The sequence below is a fragment of the Populus euphratica genome, unplaced genomic scaffold (assembly GCF_000495115.2).
Source record: "Populus euphratica unplaced genomic scaffold, PopEup_1.0 scaffold54.1, whole genome shotgun sequence".
NCBI classification, from domain to species: domain Eukaryota; kingdom Viridiplantae; phylum Streptophyta; class Magnoliopsida; order Malpighiales; family Salicaceae; genus Populus; species Populus euphratica.
In genome coordinates, this window is record NW_011499910.1 from 793,076 (window position 1) to 816,147 (window position 23,072).

Here is a 23,072-nt window from a genome sequence, read left to right on the forward strand (position 1 = left end):
CCTATAAGGGTGTCCCGTTGCTTGGAAGGTTCAAAAAAGCTGAGTAGATGCGTTGAGTAATTTCTCAAATATTCTTTATTTTTCAACAATTTTAAGGTTAAAGATTTTAAAATAGTTCTTTTCATGTACAGAGATTAACCGGCTTCTTTAAAAAAAAAAAAAAACTATTAGAGATACTCATTTTGTCATACTTTTCTAATGTGATGATGTCCTGCTTTACAATTAGTTTCTGATTTTTAAAGTTTTTTTAATTTATTTTTTGTATAATGTTTTTTCATATTATTTTTATAATTTTAATGTGTTAATATTAAAAATAAAATAAAAACTAAAAAAATATTATTTTAATATATTTTTAATTAAAAAATAATTTATATCATATTTCAAAACTCGTAAGGTTTGTGTTTATATTTATATCAAATAAATGCCTAAATATTTCATCATATAAATGTATTTTTAGCTTTTTTTCAAGAACAAGGCTTTTAAATTTGGTATTTAAGGTTTGTATTTGTATTTATTAGGGCTTTGAGATTTGTGTGATAACCAAGTGATTAGATTAATGATATTTCATCTTTGATAAATAAGAACACAAAATTAACTCATGGCTTTGTACAAGATCTAGATAACGTGTTAGCAGGTTTAGTTTAAATTAATCAAAACAGCATTACGCTAAAAAAATATTTTAAATAATTAGCTCGAGTTTATAGAATATATGTTAATTTATCATTTTAATTAGGTCCATCAATTTTATTTTTTTTAACTCAACTCAAACCTAACTTAATCATGGTAATTTATATAATCTAAACTATAAATTGAATTTACAATCTCATCCTACATCTCAATATCTTAGTGATCAATATCTACTTGAATACAATATAATGTTTGGCGAGATTTAAATAAAAAGTAATAAAATGAAGAAGAGAAAGAAGATGATCATATAGTTATCAAGCTTCTTCCAATGTATCTTCCACCATTATTCCTCTCAAGTACTCTTTGGAGTGAAGACAAGAACAAGTTTTCCATTATGGCTATAAACTAACATAAATCATTAACATTACGAGCACAAGAACAGATTCATCAGAAAAGAGTTCCCATTTTCCAAGAATTCAAGAAACTGTTGCAATCATGGCTTGTTGCCTCACGTACAAGGGTTGTTCTTGCTACAATCATATCTGTCTCCATGCACGCATACTCGTTATCAATGGTGAAAGTTGCCAAAATTGTACCTCAATCTACCTCAGTCAGTCCCATCGGCCACAAATTTTGATGGTGACTTTGTAGAACGTGAGATTTCAAAAAGAATTGAACAACCATCCATATTACATGCATGGAAAGCAAAGTTATTGAATCCAGATAGGTCATGATACAATTCAAAACCTAGATCTTAGTTCGTCTACATCATGAATTAATTTTTAAACAGTTTCTAATTTAGTTTATAAATTCCGGTGGGATCATCAAGATCAATACAAATAAATTAAAAATATCAAAATAACATTATTTTTTTATAAAAAAATCAAACCAAGTTTTTATAACCTGTCAAAGCAAAGATCGGATTCGTTCACTGCTAAACAAGAGTTCCGAGTCGATTTGGCCGTGATCCTTTCTTCTCGCCATCTTCGCTGGCGAGGTGAGTCTCATCCCTAGTGTGGCTACTTTACTAGACTATAGGCACTAGGCTATTCTTCGATCTCGAAAGAGTGAAAATCAGGATTGGGTGTTGTTCCTATCTCTCTCATCGTGAAATCGAATTCACCGTAGATCATTGAATCCCTTGCTTTAGTTTCGGGCAACGATTCTGATTCTTCTTTGTTCAAAACCTAAGATTGAGGGTTGATTTTTAAAGAAATTTTCAATCTAATTTATAAATTTAGGTGGGTTTACCGAGATTAACAGAGGTCAATTAAAAATATCAAAATAATATTATTTTAAAAAATAATAAAACTAAATTTGTAATAAATTGACTTATTGTAAATTAACTTGTTAAATTAATCATGTTAAATCAGATTATTTGTAAATTTTAATCATATAAGTTTAGGTTATAGATTTACTCATTAAATTGATTTTATCAAACTAAATTACTTTTAAGTTGACTTTTTAAAAAATTTAAACTGAATTAAAATCAAGTTAACCGGTATGGTGACGTGTTGGCTTTAAGGCATTCATCAAGCGAAAAAGGTGGTGACTTCGGGGAGACATGGGCACGTGGGTGGGGGAGGGGACCGTAGACAGTAGTTTTGAGGGCAAAGCCTGATTGGGGTCTATGGTCTCCTGTAGGTCTATATTAAAATACCGGGAAGCTACCAAAAGATGCCAGTTGTTTGGTTCTTATTGGTGCAGGGTTTTCGCTTGCTCACGTGAACCGGCTTTAGAGGCACAAAATATAAAAGCACTCCTTTTCTTTTCTTCCTGATTTCAAAAGTTCAATTTAAAAACAATAAAAAAGATTTTTCAAGATGGGATTGATTGGTTTTCAAAAATCTAAATATAAAAACATATATATATATATATATAGAAATTTCAAATAATACCAAATGATACGAGACGTTTATGTAAATACATACACTGTAGATTAAAATAATTGTTTTTTTTTATTTTAATTCATGGTTTAAATAAAATTTCAGAATTTTTTTTATAAATTTTAAGTATAACAACGTCATAATAATGAAAGCACTTCTTTGAAATCTCTTTTTATGGTTCTGATAATTGTTAATTAAATAAGTAAATATTTGGATAGAGAATTATAAAAAAATCGTATTAGTATGGTAAAAATGTTTTTATTAAAGTACTGCCTTTTACTCCTATAGTTCCTAGTCTTCTCGGTTTTTATTGATGACGTAGATTGCTAACCTATGTCTTGGCCCTTCCCCTTTTTTTAATTTAATTATCTTATTTTTTTAATGGTATAAAATGAATTATTTTTAAATAAAATAATTATAATAATAACTTAAAAATCATAAAATGATAACATGTTTTTAAAATAAGATTTTAAGTTTTTATAGCATTATTCATTTAATATTTTTATAAATTGAAGTGAAAAAAACTCATGATATTGCATAGTCAATAAGACTGGTATGTTAATATAAAAATAAATTGAAAATTCATTTAGAAAATATTACGCTTTGTTTAGGGTATAGATTTGAGGTATAATAAATGAACTCATAAACTTTTCTTTTTTAATGATCAAACTCCATTGATCAATTAAAAATGAAAAAATAAGTATAGTTCTTGTGAAACTCATTGTAAATATCAATAAATTTGGGTTAAAAAAGAAACCTTCAAAAAAATATAGGTAGACTTAAAAGAAACAATGGTATTGTTTTTGGATTTTAATATTAAAATAATATAATCAATTGGGGTAAATATTAATTGTATGACCCCGGGTCATGGATATAATCATAATACGTTAACTCAATCAGCCACCTATCCTTTTTCTTTCCCTTCCCCTGATATATTATTACATTGGTGTATTTGAGCTTAAATCATATGTAAATTAGTATTAAATTGAAGATTTAATAGAGAAAAAAAAGCTAGATTAATGAAAGAAAAAAATGGCTTTGTATCGGGTGGAATGGGATTCATATCCTAATTAACGAGTTATTATAAAATTATAGATTAAATTGAAAAGGATTAGGTCTTAATTGAAAATTTATTAGTAAAATAAAGATTATATTAAATCAGTTAAATGAGATTTGAGATTTAATTAAAAAAATATTATCGGATTAAAGATCAAAATGAACAAAAAAAAGAAGAAGGCTAGCACAAGCAAATCATGCATCAAAGTGAAAATAGCTCCCTACATTTGAATGATGTGTAAGAATCTTATTTTGCCTTAGAATGATATCTTTTCTAGTGTTATTAAAACTATTTTAATATCTATCATGTATAAGCTAACTCTTCATGATATGGTGCTATAACTTTTCTCTCTCTCTCTCACCTCTTAATGGTTTTCATAAATTTTTTTTATAATATTTATGTTTTTTTTTATCAATTTTAGTTTCTCTAATTCAAATCACTTTGAAAATGGAAAATCTATTAAATTTTTCTCATAATCAAACTAAAACCCAACAACAAGAAGGTCTCAAAGAAAAAATAAAAACAAAATACTAAGATTAATTGCGAAACAAATCAAATAAAAAAAATCTAATAAAAAATAGTAAAGTGGAGAAAAATCTAAACAAAATTGCGCTATGCGAATCTATATTAAACATTATACAACAAAAATTAAATTAGTTAATTATCCAATATAAATTTTTGTTAATTAAATGATGTTATTGTGAAAACAAATATAACAAGAGAAAGTAAATTACATTTGCCTTTGTTTTTATTTAATTGTTTATGGAAAAGGGTATAAATATAAAAAAAATGCAAAACAAGCATCTCCATGGAATTTAATTTTTTGTTTTATTTTTCAAAGATCAAGAAACAAGGGAGTGAGTGATAGACAAAAGAAAATATCTTGGATACAACAGCTCATTCTTGTCTTTTATTTATTTATATCTAGAACAAAAATCTAAATAAATAAATGGAAGTATATAGTATATACTCTGACCTCACATGCCTTTTTGATTTTTTTTTAAAAAAGTACAAAAGCCAATCAGAATTCACGTGAGGTTAAGGTGGCAGCTAGCAGGCTGATGATGCTGTCTTCCCCTCCCCTCCCCTCCTGCCTCCACCTCCTCCTCCTCTCTCTCTCTCTCTCTCTCTCTCTCTCTGCCAGGCCTAGCCACTTGAATTTTTGAGGGCCATATGATTGGCTGGCGGTGGTGGCTGGCTATGATTCACCTATACTCATTTTTAGATAATAATAGATTTTCAGATTTCTTTTTTCTTTTTAAATAGCATGGTTTGCCAAAAGTGTAGGACACGAACACAAATTTAAAAAATATTTAGAAAGCTTGAACAAAACTATATTTTAGAATATAATTTTTATAAAATTCACTATTTGAAATAGTGATTGCATCTTATAATATGTTTTTTAGGCATAAATATTATTTTAAATAGCAGTTGTTTAATGAATGTTTTAAAATATTTTTGTTTTGCAAATTAATTAACTTAAACAAAAAATAATATTTTTTTAAATTTAATGGTTAAAATATAAAATTTAAGATTCAATAATTAGGGGGGAAAAAAGAGATAAAGATGATATGAAATGAGAAAGAAATTGAAAAAGAAAAAAAAAATGATACTGAAAACAACACACTCAGTATTGCTAAAAAGATTCAATAAGAAAATTCTAAATATACACTAGAAGAATACCTTGTAAGGTTAAAATTAATCATAAATTAACCCCAAATAAAATCTATAATAAATCACAATCATATTTGGTGGTATTTCAATACGTGGTTATAATCGTCTTGTTGAAAGTTTTTTAACTGTAATGAGTATATTAAAAATAAAGTTTTGATGTGTCTTCAATAACTCATTTTTTTTCTACTATTGAATTTTAAATCTCATTTATTAGCTATTGAATTTTTATAAAATTTAAGGTTGACTTTTCATACATTTCAATTAAATTAAGAGGGACATGGTTTTTGGACTTAATAATAATTGGGTTCAAACTATATGTTATTTTTTCAATATTTTTATAACATATTTTACTTTTTCAAAACTTTTATGAAATTGTATTAGAATTCTAAAATATAATAGATATTCTTGGATTGAGTTTTTCTCTATTTATATTCAATCAAGTTTAATTTTTTTTATATATATTCGTGTTAATTTGAATTGATATTTATGGAGTTCAAATAAAATTATTATATCTGCACACCAATAATCTTGTACTTTAGACCTTGGTTATGCAATTTTTAAAAATACAAAAATTAATTAAATGATCATTGCATTTCCATCTCATATAATTTTTTTTTATCAACTAATGCTCAAGGCTTGATTTTTTATTTTTTTGAAGTCTTGATAGTTAATATATTCTTATATCAATACTCATGTATTGAAACAAAGTCTATTAAATTTTAAGAAAATTATTCATCCTACTTCGTGAATTACTATATTTTTCTTTTTAGATTTCAACTAAACATGTGTGCCGAAACTTATACCTTTTTTTAAATATTTTTTATTAAAAAGGAAGGGCAAGATCAAAACAAATATCAGTGAGAAAAAAGATATATAATATAACATATACAAAGTAATTATAACCCTTCTTTTATTTTTTATTCAGTATTAAGAATATCCTCTAGTCTATTTAGAAATCAATTAAAATTAAGTTGTTTTTTTCCTCCTGTTTTTAAATGATTTTAAAATACATCCTCTGTATCAATTTAATATATATTTTAAAAAATTATCATATAAAATAGTAATTATTTGATATGGTTTTTCTAACATGTATTCTATGATATAAATTGACTAATATAAATAAAATGTTTCAATTTCATAATCGAGTAAAATCCTATTCCATGATTCTAATTTATTGATTATATGAATTAAAACATTTCATTTTATCAATTAAACTTTGTTTTTAGGAACCCCCAACAAAATTTGTTTTTATTTGGATATTATATTTTTACTTCTTTTGTCCTAACCCAATTAAAAAAAATCTTCTAAATATATTTAAATGATACTTAATTTATATCTTAAAACAATTTGTTATCCTCTGCCATTTATACATAAAAATAATTACATCCATCCATTTAAATGGAAGCCTTCAAGATTCTAAAAAAAAAAAAAATTCCATAAAAAGAATAAAATGATCTTGAAGAAAATCTTTCTTTATATCGAAGACAACAATGCAGCCCAAAATCTCTAGATTGTTGTTGCATTTATTAAAGGATAATTAATCTACTCTCAAATCCCATATGTAGCTTATTTTTTAATTTTATATAAAACAAGATATATCTCATTTTGTAATTTTAATAAAAAAAATTAATTTTATTTTTATCAGCAATTCTTATTTCAAAATATAGTGGCAGCATCAATCATATTAAAATATAAAATATTTGTTTAACGGTTAAAACATTGGTATATTATTATAAAAATAAAAATATAAGTTTAATTATTAAAAAATACATTTATCAGGACAGATAGGTACAAACCCCAAACAAAATTAGTCTTATTTTTTAAAAGGAATAAAAAGATACATGGTAAGAACAAATTTCTTAAACAAAAATATTATGCAGTGTTTTCTTTTTTTTATATATATAATTTTTTAAATATTATTATATCAAAAACATAAAAAATATAAAAAAAATTATTTAACAAAATTTATTTATTTTTGAAAAATAAAGCCACATCATAATATCAAATGGGATCTTCCAGCTTAGGCTAGTGGCAAAAAATTGTAAATCATCAAAACTTCAAAAATAGATTCATGTTCTCACTTCAAAAAAAGTATGCATATCGGATATGATCCAGAGACCAACTCCAATAAGCATTTATGTCATTGGATCACAAGTTAGTTTATAGATTATTGAGTTATTTTCTAGGTAATTAGGTTAACTTATATTAATTTATTATATTAAAATAATATCATTTTTATTTTATTTTTGTAAACTCAATCATTAAAATCAAATTAAGTTGAACGGTTCTCACCCATCAATATTAACACAAATTGTTAGTATGTGTTCAGTAATGCATAGTGATTATTTTAATTTGTTTTTTTAATTAAAAATATATTAACATAATATTTTTTAAAATTGTGTTTTGAAATTAACAATCACAACTATAAAAAAAACGTTAGAATTGTTTTTTAGCTTCAAATTAATTATTTTAGGTTTTTTTTATTATTTTGATATATTAATATTAAAAATAAAGTATAAAAAATAATAATAAAATATTATTTTAATATATTTTCAAATAAAAATAATTTTTAAAACAATGTCTACCAAGCTTTTAAATAAATCCTTAAACTGATTTTAAAAAAAAAATTGAACAGTAAGAATAAATACATCCGGTCGATCCTGACCGTAGAACTAAGTAAATTCCAAACCATTGATGATACCCAGGGGGCCAGGCGCCACCCAACTGCTACAAGTCAGTAAGGACCAGTTTAGCCAAGTGGAGAAAGGGAGATAATGGCATGCTTGTAATATTTCAATAGCCAAGGGCATCTTCGTATTCTCCCACTTTCTGAAGAAAAAATTTTGCGGACAGGGAAAAGAGACTGTTAAAAGAGCCAAAGCAAAAGAGAAAGGAAACAGAGAGAGATCCAATTGAGTCCGCGACCGAGTCAGGGTCACGTCAATGTACTGAGTTAACACTGTTTGTCAGAGTCGATCCTGACCGTTAGATCGTGCCGATATCAATCGTCCGGTTCTTCTTCGTTTCCTCCTCTCACGCTCTCTCTCCCCCCCGTTCGTATTGGAAATAATTTGAAGCGGATAATCCAAAGGAGCGGTCGGGCCTGGTCTGTTCGGGTTTTGCGGTTATTCTTGTGTTGTAGTTTCGGGATTTTCTGGTAATTATATTGTTTGGTTGTGAAAAGATGGTAGTTTTACTGTTTGGCTGCTGGGAAAATGAAGGAAAAGTAAAAAAGACTGTTTTTTTTGGGTTTTTTGAATTTTATTAATTTTTTTAGTATTACTGTTGAAAAGTGAAAAGAAAATTGAGTTAGATAAGAAAAGTTACATATTTGATTGGGTTTGTTAGGCTTTTAGTTTTTAAGTAAGCAAAAGAAAGAAAAAAAAGTAAAAAAGGAAGGATATTTTTTTGGTAAGTAGTTGGTAGCCAAACACATAGGATAGTGATCTTTTATGTTTACTAAATTTTTTAGTTTTTTTAGCTGGTAACCTAGAAAGTTTTTTTTTTTTTGGGAATTAATTATGGGGTCTAATTGTTTTGTTCTAATTTATTTCAGATTCGAGCTCTGTGAAAGCTTGATTACAGTATAATGGAGCTTTATGGAAGCGGGATTAGTGTTTTGAAGGTTGAGATAATGGAGGACATTTGGGCAAGAAAAATGAGCCACGGTTATTTTTTTTGCACTAGATTTTGATAACTTGTCGATCTCTTTGGATTGGGTTTATTTTGGTTCTACCTCATAGAGTTACAAGTTTATTGAGGGAGAAGAAGATTGAACTCTGTAAAACCCTAATTGTGCCGGGTGAAATGAAAACCTAGAATTTGTGGAAGAGAAATGGAGATTGAAATGGAACAAAGGTTGTAGCCTAGAGATTGGAATAGAAATAGTGCTGGAGAGAAAATCAATGGAAGATTTTTCCAAGTATGCCCATAGCCCTGCTCATTTGGCAGTTGCATGCCGAGATTATGCTACTCTTAAGGGAATTATCTCAACTCTCCCACTGCTTGCCAAGGCTGGTGAAGTTAATACCGAAGAAGAATCTCTTGCTGCTGAGCAACAGGCTGATGCTGTCTCGGCTGTCATTGACCGCAGGGATGTTCCTGGCAGAGAGACTCCTTTGCATCTGGCTGTCAGGTTGCGGGATCCAATTGCAGCTGAGATTTTAATGGCGGCTGGTGCTGATTGGAGTCTGCAGAATGAGAATGGCTGGAGTGCACTTCAAGAAGCGGTTTGCACGAGAGAGGAGTCAATTGCCATTGTAATTGCTCGGCACTACCAACCTCTTGCTTGGGCAAAATGGTGTCGTAGGCTTCCGCGAATTGTTGCTTCAGCAGCTCGTATTCGTGATTTTTACATGGAGATCACTTTTCATTTTGAGAGTTCTGTCATCCCATTTATTGGACGCATTGCCCCATCAGATACTTACCGCATTTGGAAGCGTGGTTCTAACCTCCGTGCTGATATGACTCTTGCTGGCTTTGATGGTTTTCGCATTCAGAGGTCAGATCAAACATTTCTATTTCTTGGGGAGGGATACTCCTCAGAGGATGGCAACATATCTTTGGCACCAGGTTCTTTGGTTGTTCTTGCTCATAAAGAAAAAGAGGTGACAAATGCGTTGGAGGGGGCTGGCGCCCAACCAACTGAAGCGGAAGTTGCACATGAAGTGGCTTTGATGTCTAAAACTAATATGTATAGGCCAGGCATTGATGTCACTCAGGCAGAGCTTATTCCAAACTTGAATTGGAGACGGCAAGAGAGGACTGAAATGGTTGGAAATTGGAAGGCCAAAGTCTATGACATGCTTCATGTGATGGTCAGTGTGAAGTCAAGACGGGTTCCTGGTGCTATGACTGATGAAGAGCTTTTTGCAGTGGATGAGGAAGAGAGATTAGGAAATGCTGCTGAAAATGATGAGTTTGATGATGTGTTGACTGCTGAGGAGAGGAAACAGTTAGAATCTGCACTTCGTATGGGGAACTCTGATGGTCTTGGTGATGATGAGGAACCTGGTGTTGTTGATAACCAAGAAAATGGCTCAGGAGGTGTATATGAAAATGGTGAATCTAATGGTGCTGTTAAGGAGAAGAAGAGTTGGTTTGGTTGGAAGAATAAAAGTTCTAAGAAAACTAATGACGATCCTGAAGATTCAAAGATCTTGAAAAAATTTTCAAATTTGGCCCCAGAAGGTGGTGCCCAGAAATCTGACGATCACCAAAAATCATCAGAATCTGCCAGGGAGGATACGGGGGATGCCAAGAAAGGAAAAGATAAAAGCAGCAAGAAGAAAAAGAAGAAAGGGCCCAGTAGTGAATCTAAGCATGAGAGTGAGTACAAGAAGGGTTTGAGACCTGTCTTGTGGCTCACACCAGATTTTCCTTTGAAAACTGAGGAGCTCCTGCCTTTACTTGACATATTAGCCAATAAAGTCAAGGCTGTTAGGAGACTCAGAGAGCTTTTGACAACAAAGCTTCCTCTTGGAACATTTCCTGTCAAGGTAAACCAGATCCTCAGATCTCTTGCATTATTTAATTGGCTGCACTGCCTGCACTGTTTTTTATATCTTAGTTTGGTCAATTTACAGTTTCTCCTCCAGTATTTGCTTATGTTATTTTCTGCTTTTGTTGTGATCCTAAGCAATCAGCTCTTGTTTTAGACAGTAAGAGGTTTTCTTTTATCTGTGGTGCTTTCTTTCCTCAACACCCCCACCCCCTTTTTTTCCGGGAAGGAGAAGATAATTAGTTAAATTTTGAGCTATAGGTTTTTAAGGTTCTTGGATGCCTTGTGTTCTTCTGTGCTGGGATTTAACAGGAATGTCACCAAAGCATTGTTCAATGACTCAATTGTTGGAACTTTTAATTGGGCTTGGCATTCTTTTATGGAAATCTTAGTGGATAGTCGCTTTTGGCTCACAGAAAAATCTCCAATGGTTTTCCTTCAAGCATCTTGGAGTATTCTCTCATGTTTGTTCATGGACCAGAGTGATTAAACAATATGGGCTACGAGCATCTTTCAGGGAAGCCACTGCATGTGTTTTTTGTTTTTTGAACTGGAAAAAGTGGCTCGAGGCTGAGGTAGTACTAATGAGTTATCATTATCACGATGAAGATTTTTTTAATACACTGGAGATAATGACTTTTTAGGTAGTACAGGGGAAGTTAGAACTAGCTGACCACTGTGAGAGATCAAACCTTGAATTGACGAATGAATTAATTCAGATTATGAAATCAGAAAAAGAGAATGGTTTTGTTATTGAAGTAATCCAATAATCATTTTGCATTGTTTGGCCTTTACATGACCGTCTTCTTCATCACTTTTCTTATCTCCTTCATTAATGAATGCATCAGGTGGTCTTACCTAGTTGGGGTTTGCCTTTCAATGATACTTCTACTGCATCATGCATTTTGTTGGAAGTTTATGTTAATTGTCAAGTATTATATTGTTTCCATTGATTTCTCATTAAAATGAGTGAGAAATTCTACCAGTTAGACTTGTTTTGCCTCCATTTTTTAGTGCATCTTAGTTTCTACTTGTTGGTGGTATGGCCATTAGAATTAATAATGATCAACAATTATGTTATTCTCGTTGTATGCATATTGCATGTCTTTTTAGAGTGCTATAAAATTTCCTCTTAGGTGCTTTCATTCAGAAAGTTTCCGAACAGTATGAAAGTGAAGAGCTTTGGTCAAAGATGGTTATCATGCAGCCTTTGTCATTTCAGAAATCACTTTATGCATTTCTATTTCTGATTTTTCCATTCAAGTTGCCTCATTTATCATTCGTGCTGCACATAGCATTGATCAAAGTGTCTGTTTTTCTCATGATTTTTTACTGTCATCCAAAAACCACAAGCCATGTGTAGAAGGATGAAGTTGGGACTTAAGCTTGTGGTAGTATAATGATGCCTTCCATATGTTAGCTGATATTCACTGTACTTTGATACCGCTGCAGGTTGCCATCCCTATTGTCCCAACTGTACGGGTGCTTATTACTTTTACAAAATTTGAGGAGCTACAGCCTTCAGAAGAATTCTCAACACCTCTCTCCAGCCCAGCGCATTTCCAAGATGCAAAGTCCAAGGAATCCGAGGGGTCTTCATCATGGATTTCATGGATGAGAGGGAGTCGAGGTGGGCAATCAAGTGATAGTGATAGTCACCGGTACAAGGATGAAATTGACCCTTTCCTCATACCTTCAGACTATACTTGGGTTGATGCCAATGCAAAGAAACGCCGCATGAAAGCCAAGAAAGCCAGGAACAAGAAACATAGGAGAGGTAATCCTGCATCACAGGCCTCAGCCAGAGGTGAGGATGGGCGGGCGCATCATTTGAGTGAAGATGTGGAAGAATAATTGAAACAAGTAGTCCGAGGTACTTGGCCGCTTCAAAATCCTTTGCATAATAGGAAAGGGAGGTAAGGCTCTGCTGGCACATACAATTGTGACTTGTGATGGATCTTCGTGGAATGAAGCAGTGGATGATTTACAGGATATCTGTTAGGCGATTACTTCATTAGGAAAGACTGCTGCTTCTTCTCTCTATTTTTCTGTGATGTCAAAATGGGGAGGCACAAAATCTCCTTTCTCCCCCAGACATCAATCCTTGTATCTAAGCTATCGCTTATCAAGTTTACATTTTTGTGATTGTCATTCTTTCCCTCCTGGTTAAATTGACAGTTTCTTAAAGCTATAATGATTTTGACGTTTATAAAATGTTTGTGGCCTGCATTGCTTGTGAGAATAACTAGCGGTTGCATGTGACTGAACTGCTTTGTATCCAGAATTTTGAATCAAACTTTTACAGTTAGTTGATTCACGCACCTTTAAAGGCTTGAAGTGTCAAAGCAAATTATTTGTATCTAGCATGTGGTTATCAACTAACTCGGTGGAGATTTTTTAGTCAGGAATAGTTTAAAGCAACTTGGGGTTTCTAGACAGCGCATCTTCTTATTTACAGGCCGGACTTTGGAGGGAGCTAGACAAGAACAGAAACATGTATGTAAGCCGTAGCTGTCATTATATCTTTCTATAACCTGTCTTCCTTTTTATCTGTTGAATATACTGAACACTTCGAAAGCTCATTTTTATCTTGTTTGTTGCGGAACAATGGAAAAAAAAAAAAAATACTAAAGCGAGAAAGAAATAAGTTTCAAAAAAGAAGCTAAGAATTAAAAAGCAAAGAAATGAAAAAGCCACGAAGGAAAGAAAATTTAGGAAGGATTTTTTTTTATTTAATCATGAAAAATTATCTCACAAAAAAAAACCTAAAAAAAACATATAAATAGCATAATCTTTAAACATCCAATTATTGAACTCAATCCATCAATTGAAATTATTTAACATGAAAAGCCTAAATGAATTAAATAAAATAACGAGTTTAAATGAGCTCAATCTCCTAATTAAATAGTGTTGAGCTGAGTTATTTTATGTCGTCTTTGTTTATATAATTGTGTAATCTATGGTGTGGGTCTAGTATTTCCATTAACTCTTTTAAGGTTGGAGAAATTCAACTCTGTTGAGTGTAACTCTGGGCAATTCTAATAATACTTTTAAAGATATGCATTAGTTTATTATAAAGCATCTCTAATGATCTAAGTGCAATTTGAATCAGGTTAAGTTACCCAATAAATTAAAAATTATTGAACCTCATCATTCCTGGTAAAAAAATTTTATTCATCTAGAATAACTTCAATATTATCCTTTTGTGTTGAGGTTAAGGTGAAAAGAGTAAAGGTTTTAATAAGATCATTAGAAAATGAGTTAAGTGGCATCTCAAATAATTTATTTGAAATATGATGTGGTTTCTAGTATGCAACTAGATCTTTAATGTTAAATGTAGAGCTAATGCCTAAATTAAAGGGTAAATCATGAACATAAGCATCTGGACAAACCCATTGTAGCACTCTGAATGGTTTTGCACTATGTTCATGTAATTTTTGATTCGTTCCCGAAGGAAATCACTTGGATCTAATCTGTATCATAAGATAATCTTTCATATTAAGTTCATTATGTCGCCTATGCAAATTAATTTGAAGTTTATATTGTGCATTACTTGCCTGAATCTGCTTAGTGATCTCAACATGCAAATTCTGAATTTTATATGCAAAAGACTTGGTTGAGTCAGATACCCTAACATGAAGCGATATAGAAAGAAGGTTTAAAAGTTTCCTAGGCTAGTAATCATAAACAACTTCAAAGGTTGTCATGCTTATTGACCTATTAACATAATTATTATAGGCAAACTGAGCCGTAGGAAGAACCGAATCTAATTTCTATTATGATCACTTACTAAACACTTTAAAAGTTCACTTAAATTCTTGTTAATCATCTCAGTTTGATCATCAATTTAGGGGTGTTAGACACTAGAAAACTTCAACTTAGTTCCTATCACATGCGCAAATGGTTTTCAAGAAATAACTAATAAATATATCATCCTTATTCGAGACTATGGTTTAGAAAAAATCATACAACTTGACAATCTTGTCAAAATAGAGTTTCGCAACTCTAGAAGCACTTGTGATTTTAGTATAAGGGATAAAATGGGTCATCTTAAAGAAACGATCAACTACAAAAATAGAATCATGCTTCTTTGTAGTATGTAGAAGCTCAAGCATAAAATTTATATTTACATCTTGCTAAGGGCAAGTGAGAACATGCAATGAGGTATAAATACCAATATTTTATTTTTTATACTTAGCTAGTTGACATGTTCAAAATTGATCTACCAATTGAGCTACTTCTCTTTTCAAACTAGATAAAAAAAAAAAGATGTTCCACCTTTTCAATGGTTTTATTTCTTTCAAAGTGTTCCAAAAAACCCTTAATATAAATCTCTCATGTAAAAAATTCAACCACTAATGTCTTCAGGATATAAAACTTATTATCTCGAAATAGATACCTCTTTTTTTGGAGGTAATAACCATTTACAATACATTTATTCTCATCTCTTAAAGTTATGTATATTTTTTTAAATTTTGGATAAGATTCATACTCCTCTTTGAGTCTCTTGAATCCAATAACTTCAACACTCATTATAGATAACAACGTTACTTGACAATTTAAGGCATCTCCTGCCTTATTCCCCATTTCATATTTATGTTTTAAAACAAATGAATAGGGTGATACAAACTTGTATAAGGTGATCTAAATGCTCTTTCTTTGTTTTGCTATAAATAAGGATATCATCAAAATACACTATCAAGAATTTTTTCATAAATAGCATAAGCACCTGTATCATTAATCTCATAAAAGTGCTTGATGCATTGAAAAGACCAAAAGCTATAACTTGCCACTTATATAACTTATCCTTGGTCTTAAATATAATTTTTCATTCATCTTCTATATGGATTCTTATATGATGATACCCACTTTTCATGTTAATTTTAGAGAAAATTTGAGCTACTGTTATCATATTTAGCATGTCATTCAATCAAGAAATGAGAAAATGATATTTGATTGTAATTCTATTGATAGCTCGGTTATCTATACATATTCTTTATGATCTATTTTTCATAGGTGTTAATAGGACAGATACTCTACAAGAACTCAAACTTCTTTATATAAATTATTTTTATAACAATTCACATATTTGCTTTTACAATTCAGCATGTTCACTAAAATTTATCTTATTGTAAGACAAATTTGGTAATGTGGCATCATAAACAAAATATATGACATGTTGAATGTCAAGCATATGAGGTAAAATATCATGTAAGTTAAAGAGAAAAATATCAGATAGTTTAGATTGATTAATTGACAATTAAAAATCCAAAGCTCTTATATCAAAATTGATGCGGAACAATGAAAAAAAAAAATAAAGCAAGAGAGAAAGAAGCTTTAAAGAAATAACCTAAAAATTAAAAGCAAAAAAAGAAAAAAGCTAGGAAGAAAAAAGAATTCAGAAAGGGAAAAGTTTGTTATTTTTATTTAATCATAAAAGATTATTTCACAAATTAAAAAAAAAACATATAAATAGCAGAAATCTAAAATATCAAACTATTGGACTTAACACATCAATTAAATTTATCCAACATAAATAACTTAAATAAATAAAATAAAATAAAATAATAAAATAGGCCTATATAGGTTCAGTTTCCCAACCAAAAAATGATGGTTATGCCATTGCACATCGTCTCTATTTATATATTTGTGTAATTTACAGTGCGGATGAAATATCCTTGCCAACTGCATTACAGATAGTGGCTTGGTGACAAGCTTAGATTCCTGCTAGGATATTTACATTTCTCGTAAATTCTCACTAACAAATCGATACATCCATAAACAATTTATCCAAAGTCATGATTTCATCGATTTTCATGGGGTGAAGGCATTTTGGATATGATACTTAACTGAGTAGATGATCAGTCCAGTCGAACTATGCAAAAGATACTACTTTCGGACATGAATTATCGCTCTACAGCTTGATAATGTGAAGAAATTCCAGTCATCATCATCATTTCAGGGCCACTGGAGAGGGGATGGTCTGAAAAAAGGCAGTTTTGAGCTGAGCTTTCTGCATCTCCAGAGTCACGTCGATGCCTCAAAGTCAGTACCTTTCGCTACGGTTGTGGATTCCATTGCCATTGCTGCCAGACAAGAGCTGTAACATGCATGTCCCAGGAAGGCAGCAGCCTGGACGAATTTGATTTTGCTCAAGTAATCCATGCAGGATTCTGGGTTTAAACTCTTAAGTGACTTGTTAATGCCCTAAATGGCTCGTAATTCATAGTCATCAAGTGCTTGTCTCACTTAGAAACTTGAATTACTTGTCGTTCAACAATTGTTTAAGATAGAATTGTTTCTTTCCCATCGTTCTTTAAGTCAATGTTTGTGCTTGAGTTGATTGGAATGCAGAAATTTAAATCCTAAACAAATATATAATTTCACTTCGTTATATTATTATATTATAGAAAACAAGGGCAATTGAATCAAATTTATTACTATTTATACAGAGAATGCACATGTGGAACATTATGGTGCAAAAATTAAAACTCATTTACAGATGAGAAATCCCTGACCATCACTCTATTGTTTACTTACAAATCTTCTTCTTAGGGCATATAATATCCTACCAGAACCGATCTTTGTTAACGCTCAGGTAACCAGCCATTACTTTCCCTCCAGTGTTCCTCATACCATCTATGAGATAGCACCATGTCGAACCCAATGCTCCGACGAAAAAGTCGGCCTCTGTTGCCATCAAAAAATTAACAAGGGGATAGTTTGTGCTGGTTTGCCTGCCCAGACTTGCCTCATATATGGCCATTGTCATGTTTCCAACTTGGCGTCTTACATTAGTGTAGTAGAATTCCCATTTCGTGTATTGCTTTGACTTGTCAACAACTTCCTGAAAATATATCATTAGATCGTGGACAGTGACGAGAGGAGAGATGGGTGGAAGTAAATGAATAAGAACGCACGAAGAAAGCATGGACTATGAAGCTCTAACCTGCATTTCAGTTGACAGCCAAACAGTCTTGGGGTGAGGAAAACGCTGTCTGATCCGGCCAGCAAGATGCATGTACCCTTCAAACTCAACCACCTTCATTTCACATGCCTTGTCTCCCATTCTTACATGCATGCTCAACAATGGCCTAGGAATCCATGGTCTGTGACTGGACCATACGAATTCTTCAATGTCTGACCTGCGCTTCTGAAAATCCTGTTAGAAGAGGGTGGTGTTATTGTAAGAATCCTTTCACTTCAGGTGTTATAGTGAAGATCTACCAATGTAGCTAATTGGGGTTCACTTGAGTTCAAGGATTCACAGAACCTTTGGCCATTCTCTTCCGAGACTTGTAAGAACCATCTTCGCTGCTTCCTTGCCAAAAGCAGCATGTCGGGCACTATTCATCAAGCCACACATATACTGAGTTTGGAATCTCATCAAGTATCGTATTGCCTGATGACAGATAAAACAATACATCAATCGCTAAAAAGGAACAAATCTCATGTTATTTAGGGTGGCAGAACATGGATGCCAACAGGCTTTAAATCCACAGCGATATCATTGTAATGAACAAGCAAGACACCACATACAGGAAGTTTGTCCATCGTCCTCAGCCTCCATCGCCCTCATCCTCCTTTTTCTATATGGCTGTGGTTAATCATCTCTCACTAATCTTGGTTGTATCTGGATCAAAATCATAAACTAGCTATTTCCTCTAGACGCAAACTAAAACAAACTACATGATAGAGAGAGATGCTGGCTATTTGCAACTCCATGTTTGTGAGATGGAATGTTGGCAAGAAAGTAGAATCTGAGAAGGTTAACAATACCAAGGAACAGCACTAACGTGAGTCTTACTCCTTTCTAGATTAAATTTAAGTTTTACCTGTGCTCTCCACCATCTTCGATCCATTTTACGATGAAAAGCAACCAAACTCCCATTTATTTCTGTTGTTGGTTGCAAAAAACTCCAGGGTTCTCCCCATACCCTGTTTAACAAATAGTGTCAATCATTTGGGAACAAGGACAACAGTTATCTCCAAGGGCTAATCTGATTACACATGCAATGATCACTTGCCTTGGAGTCCGTCCAGTCCATATTTCTTTTGATGTGTAATTGTCTTTTGTAGTTACAATTCCCCTTTCCAATGCTTCTTTATTACCCAATAGCTCGAACGCACGATCTCGACATTCTTGGGATGTTTCTGGAAAGAAGTAGCATGACCAACTGGACTTGTAAGAACCTGCAGAAAGTCGATGGTTGTTTATCAATAACATGGTTTTTAAGTGTTGTCTGCAGTTATCTCCAAGGCTTCAAAACAAAGATTGCATTCTTGAGACGTTAAAACACAAGGTACACTAAATGTGGCGATGAGAAGTTCATAACTTTTGATGCAAGGAACACATCGGATGAGGTTTGCACATGCCATCATATCCATTTAATACAATAATCAATTAGAACTGCTATCCATTACTAAGCAAGCAGTAAGAAGAAACATTCTTCAATCATACCTTTACAACCATCATGGTCAGCTCTATTGTAGTAGTTAGTAACAAGGACTCTTTTCTCGTTGATTGCAATCGCAAGAAGCCCGCACATTCCAGCTAGCTGGGCTCCAATACCAAAACCAGGTAACCTCTCCCACTCAGCAACCAGAAATCTTATATTAGGATCCCTGCAGTTCTCAGGATGCTGATGGAGCCATATGTCACGCTGCACTTTCCTAGTAAGAGGATAGTTTTCTTCATCCGATCCAGTAATCTGGGAACCTTAACAATAAGTAAGGAAGCTAAAAAATAGAAACAAAATGAAATATTACAGATCACAAATCACGTTAACAAGATGCAATATGACAGATCACAAATCATGACCGAAGTGAGAAGAAAGGGATGTTTGACAATATCTAGTATGATCATGGTCCAGTTTGACATTTCGAAAGGTTAAATGGAATTAGTATAAACAATCATGTTGCAACTTGAAATTCTCTTCTATTCTCATTAAATTATTTCAACAAAAGGAGGCTTTAAATTCTCTCCACTCCACTTAGCTCCATCTCTCTCAATCCAAATGGTGTTAAGTAACTAATTCCAAGATTAAGTGTGTGCCAAATGCGACAATGGAACTACAGCTATAATTCCTTTCCGTTTAAGTACACCAGAAACATACCCAGGGAGGATAAGCACCTTCAGATATTGCTTGGTGCCTTAAGTACTTAAGCTGCTCATTGGCCATAGATGCAGGGTGTGTGTCTAATAATCCCTTCCAAGTTGTCCAAGGAGGTAACCTCTCATTTCCAGTGCGCTTATCAAGACGTTCATTTGTTTGTTCACTTAGTTTGCAGTTCTCCAAATGAGGGGCATTTGGCACAGCGGATTTGTCAAGTCCAGCACTGTACCAGAAAGCATTCTTTCCATCAACTGATTCGGATAACAAGGCACTCCAAGCTGAATGCAATATAGAAACTCTCTCATCATCAGTCCCATCTTTACTTCTCTTTGAATCAACCCACCCCTCTGTAACAACTTCGTTTCTTTTAAATTTGCAATCCGCATTTGCGACTGTATCTGCAATTAAATTCATCGAAGGGCTTTTAGGTATAGAATTAAAGCACTAAGTTACATGTGATCAACAATCCATCAACAATTAATTAACAGCAGCTAAAGCTCAGGGATGCACTTGACAGCGATTACTTAAAAGACTGACTACAACAGAATTGAGTTAGATACTTCTTTTCTTCATGAAGGCTAATTTTTGAAGACCACAATTCTTTCTGAAGCATCATCTTATCGATTACTACCTCAAAAACAGTAGGGTTATAGGCTGCTTCAATTCTAAGTATATTAGAGAAAATTCGGAAGACTGATTATGTAAAACACTAGTAAACAATGATCTAGAAGTTCTGGAGAAGTAACCAACAAATGTATCTAACACGTCACTTGAAGTTTATGTTGCTTCAAGTGCACCCTTTGATCATTCCTGGCCTTACTTAGCATGCATGAGGTTGTGCCTTTTCTTCACCAAAAACCAATTTAAAATTACTCCGATCAACCTCAACTAGCAGTTAAGACTTAAGAATTTAATAGTAAAACTTGTCTGGACTAAAATCCCAGTTCATCAATCCAAAACCAGTTAAAACTTGCAGGACAGGTACCAAAGACAAACAGCAAGTGAAGAAAAAACATTGGTAGCTTATACTCACTGATAAACCCAGAACTTGAAGAATTCAATGGAGAATTTCCCTGAGAGATGGCAGAGAAAGAAATGCCACCAAACTCAAAAGTCCCCAGAGAAGTAAGAAGAGCCAAAAACAAAGAGGTGAGGCAAACTCCACTGAGAAAACCCACCACACAAATTTGACATGGAAATGAACTACCAATTTGCAAAGCTTTCTGTGACACTACTCTCTCAAGAGATTTCTGGTTCAATGGCTCCATATTCATGTTTTTTAATCCAAAACTAGAAAGCCCTAAAGAATACTTGAAACCTTTTCTCTAAGTTTGTGGCATGACAACCAACCACTTCCAGCAATGACTCACATGAAAGTGTAGTACCAAACCAAACTTTCCTGCTCGTGTAAATACCAAGTTTCCTTTTCCTTCGATTTTTTCCGTGTACAAGAAAACTTGAGTATGGCTTATCTGAAAGTACGGAAAGAAAGAACAACGTTCAAAGAACTGTCCCTCTCAAGCCTCAACCACTCTTTTTTAAAGTCCCATGATTTCTTCTAAATTTTGCGGTCCACTTCCATGTCCCTCCAACTGCAAAATAAATAAGAAATCTAATTAGAATTCACACAAAAACATATGAAAAAAAAAAAAACATAAATTTGGGCAGAGAAATAGACAGTTTACATAAATATTAAACAATCAAAATCCAACATGGAAAACTCAGAAACCATTAAGAAATCATCATTTTGTAGAAAAATCTGACGGAAAATCAGATTGCCAGTGTGTATGATAAAGGAAAAACAGAACAAAGTCACTAACAGATGGGCTAGAATCCCATTAGAAATGCCATGCACACAGACACATACGATGCTGACACAAAACACTGGCTTCCCACTACGAAGCTTGACAGTTTTCCACCATATAAACATTCACAAGAACCGACCAGAAATCTCAAAACGTTAAATCTTTACAAGGAGTTGACAAAAAACACACAATTTAATCTGTTACCAATAAAAACAATATCAAAGAATATAACCTTTTTGTCAATCAAAGCCGAAAGAAAAAAGAAAGTGCCAGAATTGTCAGTATGTTATCAGAAAGTACATTGGGAAGCCAACCACTAAAATCTCATTTTTCAGTTTCTGAAGAAACTCACAGGCATGGCGTCATCCTTTAACTCACGCAGACTTAAGTGATTGTGGTGTCTTCCTTTGGTCAAGTTTCTGCCACTGTCAAGTCCAGTGGTAGTAGAGAAGTATCTCATCATGGATTGCTTGGTGAGGTAGAATATATAGAATGGTGGGACCAAGGTTTTAAGGCTCCATTATCGTCATTATGGATTATCAACAACTGTCAATATCTAAAACGCCAAGAATTAAAGAGAATATATAGTATAGGGAGTTTGGACTAATCATTCAGGGTTGTTGAGTTGAGCAAGATTAAAGCATGATTATTTAGTGGATTAGTGGTTGGTGAGCTGGGTGATAGTGATGGAGTGTACTAGGTAGTGTTTGGGAGAGAAGCATGAGGTAAAGGTTGTAGATGCTGTCAATGTTTGCTTTTGCGTTATAACTAATTTTTAAAATTGTTTCCTTTTTAAATATTAAATTAATATTTTTTGTATAATTTTAATGTGTTAATATAAAAAATAAAAAAATATATATTATTTTAATATATTTTTAATTAAGACATACTTTTAAAAATTATTTTGCATCATAATATAAAAAAATACACCAGGAAATGATAATAAAAAAAATATTAAAAAATATTATTTTAATATATTTTTAATTAAAAATACTTTACATAATAATAATAAAAAACATACGTGGAAGTGATAATAAAAAAAATAAATGAAAATACCAATATCAATCTGTGTTTGACATCTTTGTTTAGTTATATAAAATGAGACAGGAAAAACATATAGAAAGTATTTAATTTACTTTTATGCATACTCTTATGTATTATATGCTTAGGATATGGATTTTTTTTTATATTATACATATTTTTTATTTTTTACTTGTGTTTATATTTTCTTACTTGTTCTATTTGTTTTCATAAAATTCAATTATAAAAAAATACATAATAAGTTTATACTTTATTTTTATGAAATAATTTACTTCAATATTAAAGTATATAAATATAAAGTAAAATATTATTAACAAAATAATGAATTAACTCTTAAATAATTCAAATATAAAACACAAAAACATA

The 23,072-nt window shown here is 32.0% G+C and overlaps 2 protein-coding genes across 8 annotated transcripts; one reads left to right on the forward strand and one right to left on the reverse strand.

The window, feature by feature from the left end:
* Positions 1-8,092: 8,092 nt before the first annotated feature.
* Positions 8,093-12,989, forward strand: LOC105133877 (ankyrin repeat domain-containing protein 13C-A-like). 2 transcript variants are annotated; one of them, XM_011038018.1, is made up of 4 exons: positions 8,093-8,401; positions 8,801-9,044; positions 9,083-10,742; positions 12,197-12,986. In XM_011038018.1, the coding sequence occupies exons 3-4, from the start codon at positions 9,150-9,152 to the stop codon at positions 12,596-12,598; spliced, it is 1,995 nt and encodes a 664-aa protein (XP_011036320.1). In that variant the 5' UTR covers positions 8,093-8,401; positions 8,801-9,044; positions 9,083-9,149; the 3' UTR covers positions 12,599-12,986. The 2 variants fall into 2 exon arrangements, with proteins under 2 accessions (XP_011036320.1, XP_011036321.1); XM_011038019.1 differs by having other exon boundaries at positions 8,801-10,742; positions 12,197-12,989.
* A 4,178-nt stretch (positions 12,990-17,167) lies between these two features.
* LOC105133878 (uncharacterized) lies at positions 17,168-22,267 on the reverse strand. 6 transcript variants are annotated; one of them, XM_011038026.1, is made up of 9 exons: positions 22,044-22,267; positions 20,894-21,452; positions 19,861-20,258; positions 19,206-19,455; positions 18,772-18,937; positions 18,580-18,682; positions 18,018-18,146; positions 17,694-17,906; positions 17,168-17,591 (listed from the first exon to the last, which is right to left on the reverse strand). In XM_011038026.1, the coding sequence occupies exons 2-9, from the start codon at positions 21,132-21,134 to the stop codon at positions 17,313-17,315; spliced, it is 1,779 nt and encodes a 592-aa protein (XP_011036328.1). In that variant the 5' UTR covers positions 21,135-21,452; positions 22,044-22,267; the 3' UTR covers positions 17,168-17,312. The 6 variants fall into 6 exon arrangements, with proteins under 6 accessions (XP_011036328.1, XP_011036327.1, XP_011036324.1 ...); XM_011038025.1 differs by having other exon boundaries at positions 22,018-22,267; XM_011038022.1 differs by having other exon boundaries at positions 21,980-22,267.
* Positions 22,268-23,072: the final 805 nt, after the last annotated feature.

What these genes read in the sequence shown, in the direction of transcription:
- LOC105133877 (XM_011038019.1), top strand. Translation starts at nt 9,150, where the DNA reads ATGGAAGATTTTTCCAAGTATGCCCATAGCCCTGCTCATTTGGCAGTT. An exon ending in TTGGAACATTTCCTGTCAAG is followed by an intron (nt 10,743 to 12,196) that starts GTAAACCAGATC and finishes ATACCGCTGCAG; the next exon opens with GTTGCCATCCCTATTGTCCC.
- LOC105133878 (XM_011038026.1), bottom strand. Translation starts at nt 21,134, where the DNA reads ATGAATATGGAGCCATTGAACCAGAAATCTCTTGAGAGAGTAGTGTCA. An exon ending in AAGGTGCTTATCCTCCCTGG is followed by an intron (nt 19,456 to 19,860) that starts GTATGTTTCTGG and finishes TAAGGTTCCCAG; the next exon opens with ATTACTGGATCGGATGAAGA. An exon ending in TGGACTGGACGGACTCCAAG is followed by an intron (nt 18,683 to 18,771) that starts GCAAGTGATCAT and finishes TTTGTTAAACAG; the next exon opens with GGTATGGGGAGAACCCTGGA.